Source organism: Strix uralensis, chromosome 3 (assembly GCF_047716275.1).
Source record: "Strix uralensis isolate ZFMK-TIS-50842 chromosome 3, bStrUra1, whole genome shotgun sequence".
NCBI classification, from domain to species: domain Eukaryota; kingdom Metazoa; phylum Chordata; class Aves; order Strigiformes; family Strigidae; genus Strix; species Strix uralensis.
This window is the reverse complement of record NC_133974.1, coordinates 14,208,297-14,223,500: the sequence shown is the minus strand read 5'-3', so window position 1 is coordinate 14,223,500 and position 15,204 is coordinate 14,208,297. Positions and strand designations below refer to the sequence as shown.

The 15,204-nt window shown below is 38.4% G+C and overlaps 1 protein-coding gene across 4 annotated transcripts in view; it reads right to left on the bottom strand.

Moving 5' to 3' along the window:
- The window catches only part of NBAS (NBAS subunit of NRZ tethering complex), a 190,137-nt gene that overhangs the window by 56,861 nt on the left and 118,072 nt on the right, over window positions 1–15,204 (bottom strand). For all 4 annotated transcript variants that reach the window (XM_074861544.1, XM_074861545.1, XM_074861542.1 and 1 more), the window contains 2 exons: window positions 11,109–11,359; window positions 8,995–9,329 (listed from right to left, as the gene is read on the bottom strand). In XM_074861544.1, coding sequence (XP_074717645.1) covers window positions 8,995–9,329; window positions 11,109–11,359 — 586 coding nt within the window. The remainder of the gene's footprint in view (window positions 1–8,994; window positions 9,330–11,108; window positions 11,360–15,204) is intronic.

Sequence of the window (15,204 nt, the reverse complement as noted above, 5' to 3'; positions counted from 1 at the left end):
TACCCCTCCATCTAGCATGAAAGGGTCATTCCAGTGTATGAGAACTGAATTTAGGACTTCAGAATGGAGCCTGGGCAACACTCACAGATTCCCAGGCTTCTAGAAACCAAGAGTATATTGGAAAAGGGTATAGCTGGAAATACTCTTTATATAGACAGTACTTGCAGCAAACTGTTGTGCTTTTAAGTCACGAAAAGCACAGCTTCAGCTGTAAGTCCAAAACAAAGTCTGAAATACGATTTAAGAACTTCATGTATAATTTGTTAGTTTATAACTTCGAGAACAGTTTTAAGGATGCTTGCAATATACTTTCCAATGGGTAGGGGTCTCCTCTGCCTAAACCCACAGCATTAGGCACTTTTAACATCAATACTGGACAAAGACATATAAATAATTTTAATTTTCAAGTTGAAATGAAGCACCAGAAATAGAAAACAAAGCTTGACTCTATACGACACATTGAATAGGAAAGAGGCTGAATGACCACGGAAAGAGGAAAATTAACTGCTGTAGCACTGTTCATAAGGAAGTCAAAATGATGTTTACATCGGGAATTAACTATCTACTTGTAAAGCCATAGAAAGCTTGATAAAGATTAGTTAGCAGAAAGTTTTGCACCTTATATACTTCCCCCACCAAAAACACACAGCGAAAGATGTAGGGTCTACTCCTGGTTTTTCATGCTGTTGCAGCAAACCACTCTAATGGTCTGCAGGACATTTTTAATGATAAAAGCAAAATGGATGGACATTACTGTAAGAGCTAAGAAAACTTACCACTATTAACAGGGTAATTACAAAGAGTATTCACCACTCAGTTCTAAACACAACTCAGCTCCATTCCCATGAAAAGTAATAAGTATGATTTTGTTACTCTGAAACAAAATTGATAAGGGTAGAGCAACTGATGTCATCTACCTGGCCTCACGCAAAGCATCTGACACTGTCCTACATGACATGCTTGTCTCTGAACTGGAGATACATGGACTTGAGGGATGGACTCCTCAGTAGATAAGGAATTGGCTGGATGGTCCCACTCACAGAGTTGTGGTCAATGGCTCAATGTCCAAGTGGAGAGCAGTGACAAGTGCCGTTCCTCAGGGGTCGGTGTTGGGACCAGCACTGTTTAACATCTTTGTCGGCAACACAGACAGTGGGATTGAGTGCACCCTCAGCAAGCTTACCAACAACACTGAGCTGTGTGGTGCAGTTGACACACTGGAGGGAAGGGATGCCATCCAGAGGGACCTTGACAGGCTTGAGAGGTGGGCCCCTGCAAACTTCATGAAGTTCAAGGTCCTGCACATGAGTCGAGTAAATCCCAAGCAAAAATACAGACTGGGTGATGAGTGGATTGAGAGCAGCCCTGTGGAGAAGGACTTGGGGGTAGCAGTGGATGGAAAACTGAGCCAGTAATGTGCATTTCCAGCCCAGAAAGCCAGCCGTATCCTGGGCTGCATCAAGAGAAGCATGGCCAGCAGGTCGAGAGAGGTGATTCTGCCCCTCAACTCCACTCTTGTGAGACCCCACCTGCAGTATTGCGTCCAGCTCTGAGCCCCCAACATAAGGAGGACATGGACCTATTGAGCGGGTCCAGAGAAGGCCACAAAGATGATTGGGGGCTGGAGCACCTTCCTTATGAGGACAGGCTGAGAGAGTTGGGGTTGTTCAGCCTGGAGAAGAGAAGGCTCCAGAGAGACCTTAGAGCAGCCTTCCAGTTCTTAAAAGGGGGACTACAGGAAAGATGGGGAAGGACTCTATCAGAGAGTACAGCAATAGGATGAGGGGTAATGGTTTTAAAGTAGAAGAGGATAGATTTAGATTAGATGTAAGGAAGAAGTTCTTCACTCTGAGAGTGGCGAGATGGTGGAACAGGTTGCCCAGAGAGGTTGTGGATGCCCCCTCCCTGGAAGAGTTCAAGGTCAGGTTGGATGGGGCTTTGAGCAATCTGGTCTAGTGGAAGGTGTCCCTGCCCATGTCAGGGGGGTTGAAACTAGATGATCTTTAAGGTCCCTTCCAAACCAAACCATTCTATTAAAAACAAAAATAAAAACAACAAAACCAAAAAACCAAGCAAAAAAACAAGGTCTCAATATCAGCTTTTATTATAAGCAAGGAAAAGGTGATACTCATATCCCATTAAAATTTAATGACCATATATGGATTTAGATATGTATTTTGTAAACATGATGAAAGATAAAAACAGCTACACATTTCATTTTCTCTTCTACTGTATATTCTAATGTTCAAAATGCAATTGAGAGACTCAAAAGCAAACATTTTCAGTATTCCATCTAACTGTTATATCCTAGAGAACAGTGAGAATATACTGCCAGTTTAGAAGTCATGATGCCATATTACTTACAGAATAAAGCATTAAAAAAAAAAATACAGGTTCTTCCCAAGGCTATTTTAATTTTGCATTCATATTTGTATAGTGCCAAAATGCAGCACTACCAACATACCATTTCTCTGTTATTTTCTTCCAAAACATGAATGGCTATCCTCCATACTTCTATTCAGCTTCAGTAATGAGATTTGGTATCATATCCAGCAATTTAAAAAAAGTAACTTAGGGGCTAGTTCAATCTTTTTTTGAATGTGAAGTTTTCTTTTTAAAAAGCTTTTACAGTTTTTAAAAAATTTAATTCTATAGGCTATAACACATAATGTAAAATTCTAAAAATCTGTTTTCTTTCATTTTCAAATCAAGGAACATCACACACTATTTCAGCTCAACAGATTTCACTCCTCAGGGTAAAAACTCATCTCAGAAGCCCATTTCCTTCAGAGTATGTATTTCTTAATAAAGTATTGTACAAGTAACATTCACTTGCAAATGAAGATGTTGACCCTGCCACTCTTATTGCCAGTGATTAGCATGCAACTTTTGAGATTATGGAAACAGCTCCCCTACTTTTAATGCCACACAAGCCTGGGATCCCAGCAACACTGAAACACAGAATGGTTGAGGTTGGAAGGGACCTCTGAAGGGCATCTGGTCCAAACCCCCTGCTCAAACAGTGCCACCTAGAGCCAGCTGCCTAGGACCATGTCCAGGTGGCTTTTGAATATCCCCAATGTGGGAGACTCCACAACCTCCCTAAGCAACCTGTGTCAGTGATCAGTCACAGTCATAATGAAAAATGTTTCCTGATGTTCAGACGGAACAGTTTGATCCAGTTCCTGTCTCTCACTAAATCCCAGCTTGTCATATTCCAACAACAAAATATCATGTAGCCACAAGCCGACCAGATATACTAGAATGGAAAGCAAATTACATTAGTTAATTCAGAAGTAGGTTAAACAGTTATGTAATAAAAAAAACTGGTTCCCAATTCCTACAGGGGGAGAGAAAAAGAAGAGCAAAAGAAAGAAATCTTGTAGATCAAGATAAAGATAGTTTAATACATGAAGGAGAGAGGAAAAAATTAACAAACCAAAACTAAGTGATGCAATCACCACCTCCCACAAGCAGACCAATGCCCAGCCAATCTCCAAGCCACAACCATCTTGGAAGACGCCCTCCAACCCTGTTTGTTACTGCTGTGCATGACATGATATGGCATAGAATGTACCTTTGGCCAGCCCAGGGCAGCTGTCCTGGCTGTGTCCCCTCCCCACTTTTTGCCTACCTGCAGCCTACTCAGGGCTGAGGTGCTGAGAAAAAGAGAAAGCTCTGACACTGTACAAGCACAGCTCAGCAACAGCCAAAACACTGGTGTGTTCTCAACACTGTTTTAGTCACAGATCAAAAGCACACCCCCATAGAGTCTGCTGTGAAGAAACTTAACTTCATCCCTGCCAGATGCAGTACAGTTCATCTGGATATCAGTGTAGAAGTTCTAACGCATCTAAGGAACCAGTTAGAGAAAACACATGATTCATGAGGTTTCCTATTATGCAGTCTTGAAGCCGATTTAAGTATCTAAAAATGTATTGAGATTAGAAAAAGAAGTACTGTCAATACCCATGAAGAAAACTAGGTTAGACAAGACAAACTGACTGATAAAAAGTGATTAAAAAAAGCCAAGTAATTCAAAAGGTAACATCTAAATGCAGTTATGCTATGTAAGAACACTATTAACACATTTCTTGTACATCTTCATGCAATGTCATGCCCTTTCTCCTTAACATTTTATACAGCGTTAAGAAGTCAATCACACAGACAAAAGATACTGAACTACTTTGAGGGGGTTTTTTTAAACTGAGGTTTTTATACAATTATTTAAAATGGCATTTAAAACCATTAAAATTGAAAGAGAAAATTATGCTGGTTAATACCCATTTGTAACATGTTCCCATTCCACACCCATTTGGCGTGTGGTCTAAATACGGACATCGTGTTTCTGCTTAAGCAAGAAGAAAATGGTCAAAAAAGCATTACTGACTTTGAGAAAAGAAGACTCAACCTTTCAATTAAAAATATTAAGTTGCAAGCAAAGTTTTTCCTTTGCATCAGAAGTTGGAAAAGAAGTTATAAAGGATTAAATAGTAAACAAAAAATGTCATCAGCCATAGTTTAAGTGAATGTGGCCAAACCTATGGAAGGCTGTGAAGGAAAGCCCATGTAAGGAAAATTTCAACTTCTCTTCCTCTATAGAAGACCTAACTGATGATATCACTGCTTTTTATTCTAGTTTTGCTGTCTGAAGTTGTAGTCTTTTCTTCCTAATCAACATGTTGTGTCCATCCCCATTTGTAGGGTGTTCAATAATGAAAACAGCCATTAAAAAAGTAATTGTTTTCAGTTGTGGGGTTTTTTTTGGTTTTGTTGTGTTGGGCTTTTTTTTCAGCATACTGTTAATCAACAAACATCAGGGCAATAACCTTTGAGCTCTGAAACAGACGGTTCTTTGAAAACATAACTATCTAGCACAACAAACAAAATGCTGGCAACAAAGGAATAAAAATATCCCCAAATTACCTAAAATGCTTCACACAGATCACACAAAGGGGAATAAATGGGAAATCATCGAGATAACAAAGTTTGTATGATCATTACTATAATTGAGAATCTATTAAGTCAGCATTATTTAAAAGCAAACAGAACTGGTGGAAGAAAAGAAGACAAACTCAAAATGCATTCAAAAATACAAGCTGCAGTTCCACTGGATATTTGAAATATCTCCCTTTTAGACAGAAATCTGTTCCGTACAATGCAAATAGCCTACGCTTACCACTACGGAAGTGGACTGAATTATTATTTAGTCAGAAAAATTTGAATAGTTTTCCAGAATTAAAAGCGTTCTGAGTAGAAGTGCCACAAGCAGGAACCCTCTCACTGCTTGCGGCAGTGAGCTGCTGTGGTCAAAGGATCAATACTTCAGTGTGTGAGGAGGATACTCATGAAGAATAAAGGACTTCACTTGTTACATTTACCACAAACACCACAGGAATATTGCATCAATCTCTCTACCTGATATACTGCATCCAAAGAAAAGTTGTGATAATAACAGAAGAGCTGGGGAAAAAAGGAAACAAAACAAACCTACACACACACTAAAAAGCAAACAAACAGAAAAGCACACACCCCCCGCCCCCCCCCCCAAAAAAAAAAAAAAAAGAGAGCAGAAAACTTCCCAAGGTCAGTCCATTCTGTTTATCAAAGTCAAGTTTAAGTGGCCTCTGGTTCATGTCTGACTGTGGAAGCAAACTTTGACTACCTCTTTAGTATAGCAGACAAAACATCTATAAGTGGAATTTCAAATCTAGGTAGATTCAGTTTAGCAAAAAAAAGGCACTTTTAAAAAATAAACAGTGAATAATTAGCTGCTAGAGCCATCAAGGGTTACTCTGGATGTCACCCCTAATGCCTCAAATATTATAAAGTATCTCCTATAGGATATGCTGCAGATCAAAAAAATTTTAAATTTTGGGAAGCAGTCTGATCTGTCTCATACAGAATATTCAGTACATTAACCATGTTACTTTGGGTCTACAATTTACTGAAGTCCCAATATGATGCATCTCTGCTCACACAGTTCCCACCACCCAATGTCACCAACTCTCGGAAGCCTTAAGGTTGCGGAATCTCATCTTCCAGGTGGTAACTCATTTCTACTGGTTGCAAGAAGCATGAGAAAACGTCTCTGAGCTCTTAGAGCTAAGACCACCTAAAAATCTCATCACACCTTAAACTGCAAGTCAGTGTAACAATGTTAGTTGTCCTTTTGCAAGTTCAAACTCCCCATCCTTTTCTACAATTTATACACTCTCTCAACTCCTTTGCCCAGCCAAGCAGTGCTCATTCATCCACCTTTTCATTCAGTCACCCCCAGCCCAACTCATCAGAAAGTTAAAGGGAAGAGATAGTGGAAGGGGACAGGTGAAGAGGGCCCCTGTCAAAGCCCAGCATGTTCCTGACTTTCTCAGTACGAAAAGGAAGTCGCACAAGTCAGCACCAAATCCCTGTGTTTTCATGCCCTTCTGTAGAATTACACATTCTGCTCCCAGGTTCTCTGTCATATCAAGGGACACGCAACTTCCTATTGCTCTGCTGGCCTGTCACCTGCCTCTCCTTACTACTGTTGATATATTGAAACCATAGGGGATGCTCTGATGCCTGCTTCCTAAGTTCCCACAAGGTGACAATAGCAATGGTACCCTTGAAGTTCAACTCATGTAGCCTACACTGCTACACTGCTTACCTTCCATTACCCCTCACCACTCAAGACTTTTCTTGACCGTTTCTGACCAAGAGGGGCTTTCAGATGGAGGTGCTGTCCCACAAGGATAATGATGGAGTGCATTTCACCACCTCTCTGGACTACTCTTTCCCCTTCCTTTCTTCCCCTCTCCTTTTGAAATTTTGAGGGGGTGAGATGGGGGTGGTGTTTGTGTAGTAGTTGCCTTTTTTTTTTTTTTCATTTTTGCAAAGAGGGAAGGAGCCAATTCACCTCTCAGCACTCCTAAAAAAACCCCCCTAATTTCACTATCTCACTTTAAGCTTCCTCTCAAGGTCCACTTCAAAGAACTCCACAAATTTTCTGTATGGGAGAAAACTCAAGCTGTCTCAGTGACAGCACAGATTCTTTCATGATAATGATTATAATTTTTTTCAGTCCTTTACGTATATTAAATATGAGCACTTCCATGAAATACAGAAATGAGCATCTGTTATGAGAATGGGAAAATGACATAATAAAGTACTCGGCCATATAACTGGGCTGTGAAGAGTGCTGAATTAGAGATTAAAAGAGTGATCACATGACCAGTGCAGCCTTAAAACAGGACAAAATTTTAAGTAGAAGGTGTAAGTCAAAAGGCAACTTATACGTATGAAGCATTTTTCAGATCAAAGTTAGAGGAAAGTGATCTCTGAGAAGTATGCTCTCAGGTTCTACAACGATTATTTTTCATTGTACACTTCCACTTGAAAATTGGATGGGATCCTGAGGCAAAACTAGTTGCAAGCTGGTTAAACAGCTGTTTCGTTCTCAAACCCAGTGCAGGGGACACACTAAATCAGCTGACTTGACCAACTGTTTCAAACACTTTGGCCATGAAAGATACTGAAGAAAAGCTAATAGATTTCTGCTACAAAGTTCTGCTTGGCCACGAACCACAATAATCCTGCCATCAGTATTTCCTTCCTGCTACTCCTACTCATCTTAAGAGAGTAGAGAAACTGTATTAAAATCCTGAAGAGAAATAAACAACAGAAAATAAACAATGTGTTTCAAAACATACACAGTGGAGGCTATTTATCTGGAATAAATGAGAAATAATCTTAAAATGCCCAAGATACATTAATAGCAAGAGTTTCAAGTAGTCACTAGTGGCAGCCATACACGAACACAGTACTTCCTTCTTACTAGATAATAGTTATCCCCTGGCTACCTCAGCCCAGGGTCAGGTCTGGCAACTGAGATCTCAGAATGAGTGTCAGTCTTTCCTGATAAGCATGAAACACTCAGTACGATTATTTTGATGATAAAAAACATCAAAACACCTAAACAAGACAGTAGTTATGCTGAACAGGCTTAAGAGACAGCTGATGGAACTAGTGATAAAAACTGTTTATCTAGCATGACAAACAGATCAAACCATAAATTTGGTGCTAGCAAAGCTTTTCATTTTCCCAGAATTTCAATGAACAATAATTATTTTTTTTTTCCCCCACCAAATTCTGGTATAGATAGAAGTTAGACTGATTTTCATAAATTTATACTAATATCATGGGAACACTAAAACAATATCCAAAGAGGGAACAAACTGAAATTCACCTCATTGAACACAGTGAATAAAAACCTCTGGAAAATGAGCACAATCCAGAATAGAGATGATAAAGACACAAAAAACTCCACAAAACACCTCCTTATCATCTTTTCATTTCAGATGAAGTTAGAGAAGACATCTAAGATCTTTTAATAAGAAAATATCTAAAAAAAATCTTTTCTCTTTTTGTGCTTGGCAGTAAAGATACTTAAGAAAGCATGTTAGAAATATCTTTATAAGTAGGTTTCACTGGGCAAAAAGAAACTGCACTAGTAATAAACGTTATGGACATGAAAGCACGTTCTTTCAGTAACAGGTTTTCAGCCAGATGGAGATTACGACAGAGTTTATCATTTATATTATTACAGTGCCTAAAAACCATATGCATTGGGCCAGAACGCTTCTCTGTGGAGCATCCAGAATGCAAAAGCCTGGTACTAAACACAAGCCTGCAGCACAATGAATTTCAGAATGAGCACATGTAAAATAAATAAATACACAAGAAGAATATCTTATTCTCTGCTGAACCAGAATACAGGGACTTTGGGGTTCCATCATAAACTTTCTTATCCACAGAACTAACTCCTGTAACTGAATAAAAATATATTTTTATACTGGCAGTCATAAAAAGAAGAGGTAGGCAGAGGAAAGTTTATGAATTTATCTTTAAAAACTGTAAAAAGAAAAATGTAGTATTTGTTAAAACTTTCTCCTTGATACTACATTCAACTGCGCCTCACCTGAGACCTCAAATTCTTCAAATGTATGTGCTTACCTTTGTGACAGCTTTTGAAGAAAAGGTAATTTCATCAATAAAAGTGACAATATCATCTGGATCAAGTCTATCGAAGTACTTTGAACACATATCATATGCATGTAGCCACTCATCCATGCTTTCTGGTGTTTTTTTAATGAGATGGTGATCACCATTCCAAAAAAGTTTTTGTAACCAGACAGCATAAATAGAGCTTGGTGAGAGCACGCTGCCATCTTTTTTAAGAATCTTGGGAGCCAGTTTCGAAATAGATAAGATATTTTGACTTGTAAGGATGGGCTCCAGTGTTTCCAGAGGGTTTTCACTTTCATCTGTTAGCTTTTTGTAATTAAGACCTAATGACAGAAGGAGAAAGAGGCAAACAAAACAAAAATTATTCAAAATTACATCTACTCAAACTCCACATTTGTGTGTAAAACAATCAGTGCTAAACCAATATTTGCAGAACTAGAAAGACCTTGCTCCATCTTCGTTTACAATCATACAGACAGACTGGGAAGGAAAACAGGTTTGTATACAGGTAACACTGGGATTTTATGATGTCCTGATGCACGTGAAATCTCCCAATCCCTGGAACATATTTTAACACTGCGTATCAGTACAAACTAAAAAAGCTGATTCTCAAAGAAGCAAGAGTATGTATACAGTACACAGTACTATTTTTTTGATATAAAGCCTAGAAAACCTCATGCACCTCAAGACGTAAGTCCTCATTAATTAAAAAAGATGTATTCTGATCACGTAACAATTCGTACTTACTACCTATCTCAGAAAAAATGCAAGGCACTACCATAGGTAAACTAAGGTCAACTAGAGACAGGACATGTAGATACATTTACATGAATACTTATATAATACAAGAGTCCTGTAACTAGTTTGGTTCCTACAGGAAAAAAACTCTTGCAAATTATTCTAGCAATAACAAAATATTTCTAGCAACAATACTATTTTATTCTCTGTGCATATAATTCTTAAGACAAATGACTTCTATTGCCATGTTTTTCTTCGTAGACGTAGGACTTGTAACCTCTACAAACACTTTGATATTGTTCCTTGCCTACCATCTATAAACTATGCTGAACACTGAGAATTTTAATTAAGGGTGTAATACAATAGATTTAGTTTTTTACTGTACAAAGTGACTAATTTGTGTCTGATGCATGGTCCTAGGACTTCTTTTCTGAGCAACATTTTAAAATAGCTTTGAAGGTAAACAGTAACTGCTTGACAGATTTTTCTTTGACAACCATCACAGAACTTGAGTGTTTAAACACACCTGAAGAACTGAAGGTAATCCCTCCTCCCCCAAAAAATTATTGCCTTTTTTTTTTTCTTCCTGCAACACATGAATTCATATGCATAATCTCTCCAAATTCTGCAGCATGCTGGTCTGATATACATGAGGTTTCAGTATTGAACAATTAATTCATCCCCACAGCAGGTAATTCCATACAGTGTGTATTTTTAATTCTGAAACTGGATTTGGAGTTATTCAACTGAAAATCAAGGTACTGCTAATAATTGACTAATAAGCAAACTGAAACTAGTACTCAAAATCTCAGAGTACTTTCCAGCAGCTCACTTTTATAGACATTGTCTGATAATGTAGCACAAATAATGTTCTAGTTCTGCAAAAGGTAACATGAAGGATAAAACACAAAATAAGATTACCCTCTTTAAAACAAACAAATAAAATGCTTGATGTTCCTAATATATTATGTAATTCAGACTGTTGAAAGGTAAACTGCCTTAAGCTCATTGAGAATATTTGTGTTAAACTTGCAGTGTTAAAAATTTTGCTCTAGGAGGTCTGTATTTTTTCTTTAAAAATTCACTATGAACCAGTGCCAATAATTTTAACTTGCATCACCTACAGAAACCTGTTCCTAAATACTTTTTGCCTGCTGTAATAAACTACATTTCCAGTAATACAAAGAGAAGGAACTTACTCCTATAGGATATGACCAACCTACTAAATTACTTGCATTCATCCGATATGCTCATTGAAAAAAAGTTATCTGGAGAGTATAAACTATATAAGCATAATCACGTCAACAGTCACATAACTGAATAATAAACACAGCTATGAAGAAAAGAAACAAGAAGTCTCCTACCTGGTGCAACTGCTTTGAATTTTTTCAGGAGTCGGATGTGAGTTTCAGGTTTAACAGCATGCTTCACCACTTCCGAGCAACCACAATTTTCAAGGAGTGTAAAATAATAAAGCAACCGCTGGTGATCTCTGCCTTCAATACTTGGGTAAACATATTTAACCATGTGTTCATGTAAGGTTTCAGGACTGGTTTTCAAAGTCTCAAACAGACCAAGACTTTGTGCTCTTTCTTCTATTTCCAGTGTCGTTAACCTGTGTTTAGAAATAATTTTTGGCTTTAAAGGCCTGGACATGCCATAAAAGACACTTCAACTGCACACTTGGGAGACAGAACAATACTTTCCTTTGTTTAAGCTTCAACTTGGCAAGATATTGTCCTGGGTTTGAGCAAGTAGAAGGGGTTTTCAGTAGTGGGGGAGGGGGCTACAGTAGTGTCCCCCTGTGAGAAGCTTCTTGAAGCTCCCCCCATACCAAGTCAAACCTGCCTCTGTGCCAAGGTCGAGCCAATTAGCAACAGTGGCTGTACCCCTGCGATAATGTATTTAAGAACGAGAACCTGGGAGGAGGAGTTGGAGTTAAGAAGAACATCTGTGCGAACACCGAGGTCAGTGGAAGAAAGGAGGAGAAGTGGGGGGAGGTGCACCAGTGCACCCCCCCTGCAGCCCGTGGTGAGACGGCAGGGCCACCCCCACCCCCCCCCCCCATGGAGGTCTGTGGTAGAGCAGACACCAACCTGCCGCCTGTGGAGGACCCCACACCAGAGCAGGTGACTGCGCCCGAAGAAGGCTGAGACGCTGTGGATAGAAGCAGCCCCCCTTGTTGCAGTTTGGCGCTGGAAGTACAGCAACATGTGGGGGTGACCAACGCTGGAGCACCTAAGGAAACGCTGCAGTCTGTGGCAGGGACTCATGTCAGAGAAAGTTCATGAAGAACTGTCTCCTGTGAGAGGGGGACCACGCCACGCGGAGTAGGAGAAGAATGCCAGAATTTCACTCCACCCCCACAAGCAGAAGAAGCAGCAGGACTGACCACACTCCTCATCCCCTTCCCCTGCCCCACTGGTCGGGAGGCAGTAGAGGTATCGGGAGCAAAGCTGAACTCAGGAAGAAGGGAGGGATGGAGGGAGGTATTTTCAAGATGTGATAATGCTTCTCACGGTCCTATTCCATTAAATGTTGTTCTTGTTAGTGTCTATTACATTTATGTTCTTTTTTTCTTCCCCAAACGAGTCTACCTTTTGCCCATAACTGTAATGGGTAAATCATCCCTCTCTGTCCTTATCTCGATTCCTGAGCCTTTTGTTTTACTTTCTCCTTACCAGCACTGGGGGGAAGGGGTGAGTGAGCAGCTGTGTGGTGCTCAGTTGCCCTCCAACAGATATTTCATAAATATTTAGATAGCTGCTGTTCTCCATAAATAAACGCTAAGAAGTTCTTCTATTTCCTGATCTTGTGATGTGTTGACTTGGACATGCAGATTAAGGGTCCTGAATACCAAACTGGGATTCAAAGCAGCATTTCACATCTCTAAGTACAGCTATATGTAGAAATAGACATATGTCCAGAGTATGTGTACAGGAAGCCTTTTAAAAAAAAAAAAAAATTTAAAAAAAACCCCATCACACACACAAAAAAAACCCAAAAAAACCCCAAAAAACAAATTCTGGCTGAATGATGCTAGAAAATCCTATTGCCTGATTAGAAGTTCTCCTGATCTATTACATTCTATTTTCTGTAGTTGATGAGCACCTGTGCATGCTTTGAGAGATGTTATCACTGAAAATTGGCTCTTGCCCACTAGTTAATCTACTTGACACTATTATTCATGCTTAGCATATTTCATTTGACAGTTTTATCAAGTTGCTTCTCAAATTGTCATCCATGAAAGCTTATGAAAATATCAGCAAGTCTTGGGTTGACCTCAGTCAGTCTCACTGCTTCAGGAAATTTTTTTCCTGACCCTTTTGAAAAGAATACATTAGCTCTTTCACAGCATGAATTCAAACACCTCCAGCTGACTACATAAAAGATAGCTGAATGCAATCACTCCTTTTTTTCCTCAGCCAGGAGAAAAATGGGTGCATATCAAGGAAGTCTCATCTTAAGTTCATACCTTTCTCAACTGAAAGTTTTACCTAAAATCTGAGGAAAGAAGTAACCTATAGATGACTACCACCTTGAGTCTCCCCAGAGTCCAAACATATGCCACGTTAGGTAGTACATTTCATTTGGAAATCTGACGTCTTCTAATGCCATTTGATTTTCTTCTACCTTTAAAATTGATTAAATTAGAATTTCAACATCAATTTTTCTTGAGTATAAATGACATACGTAAGGTAGTGTTTCTCTGATAGCCAAGTAAAATATGTCTCAGTTTCATTCCTAAAGTTGATTTTCTTACAGCAAATACCACAAACACAACCTTCTCTCAGTTTAAAAATCATTCTCTGATTTCTGAGGGAGAATGTTATTTTTGAGTTATTTTTTCATCTAGAAACAGTTAGGTTGTTAAACTTGTAAGCATTATTTTAATTGTCTAAATTCTTGTTATTTGTTAAGTGTTCTACCAATCAGTATGATATTAATGCAAATAAAGCATCATTCACTCTTAATATCAGACAAAACAGACACTTGGACCTGATTCAAGAGTGTGATCTGAATATATTTTTCTGTCCACATCCAAAGTTCAAGCTAAAGGCTAAATGGACATTAAATTATATTGACAGAATGTACAGAGGTTTGCCATGTGGTTGCGGAGGGCGGGGGCTGGTAGTAGATAAGAAGGATTCATTATGGTGTTCAGAAAGATTCTGGAATAAAAGATTCTGTGACAGGCAAACATAAAATTTCCTGTTGCTGAAATAATAAAATGCATTTTATAGATTTTTGGTAATCAACTGATCAGAGGTCTTCAAAAGAAACAATTAGGATTAGATTTTTTAAAATTCAATGGAAATTTAAACAATTTCATCAGACTCAAATTCACAACATAACAAAAAAACATGGTGTTTATTTGACATCAAGTAATCAAAGAAATAGTTAATATAAGCTATCTAAGTGTTTCTTTTGAGCTTCTCCCTACGTAAAGTGGCTTATAGAAATACTGCATATTTAGTTAAAGAGATTAAGTCTTAGAATAAACTTCTTTTCAGTTCAGAATGAATGCATAACGAGGCATGCATTATTAATGCCATAATCCCAAGACTAAAATATACTGTAATGGCCATATGCTGTCAATCAACTTTAAAATGAGATTATGATACAACAAAAACATGCTCAGTAGCATATTATGCTATTATACATCAATTTTCAAGACTTTTTTGAATTTCATTAGGCAAGAGGTTGTTACTTCGTACTTCAGTGATTTCAGAATTCCATGAATACTAACTCATGGAGGACAAGAACAAAGAAAATTATAGAAAACCACTGCAAAATACCTCAGGTAATATTCTAGTCCCAAAGAAGTCAGCTGACTCTTTCACACTCACCCCAGTGTTGCCATGTTTATATCTTGACTGTCTATTTTGTTTAAAGCACTAAATAATTTAGCAGCATCAAAATTTAGAGGGTATGACTTCTCTGTTTTCTGAAGGAAGCAAAGAAAATCTCAGAATGTTATTTCATCTTCTCAGATCTTGTACCAATATCTATCAGGCTTTGTTTTTTATGCCTCATGTTTTATAAAACTTTGTAATGCTTTTTAATTAATACTTAATGTTTAGAGAGGTACAAATACTGCTGCAAGCTAAAGCTGCTTTCACAATTTAAAGTTTGAAACAAAACGAGACTAATTTGATTACGTCTGTCAGAACAGTAGATAAGGGCTGCTGTATTACACAGGGGGCTCTGCATCACTGTCATCTGAATACACTATTCAGGCACGAAGCTTAGTCTTTCATCAAATGGGTTTATTCATTTTTCAGTGGGCAAGAAGTACTTATCTGACTGACAAGATGTCAAAGTTTAAAAAAAAAAGAAAAAAAAAAAAGGATTTAAAAAAAAAAAAAGCCCTGAAGCCAAGTCTTGAATAGAAACTAAAACATCCCTCCCCTCATGACCCCCACTAATGTCAGGTCTGGTCTGACGTCACCTTGTAGG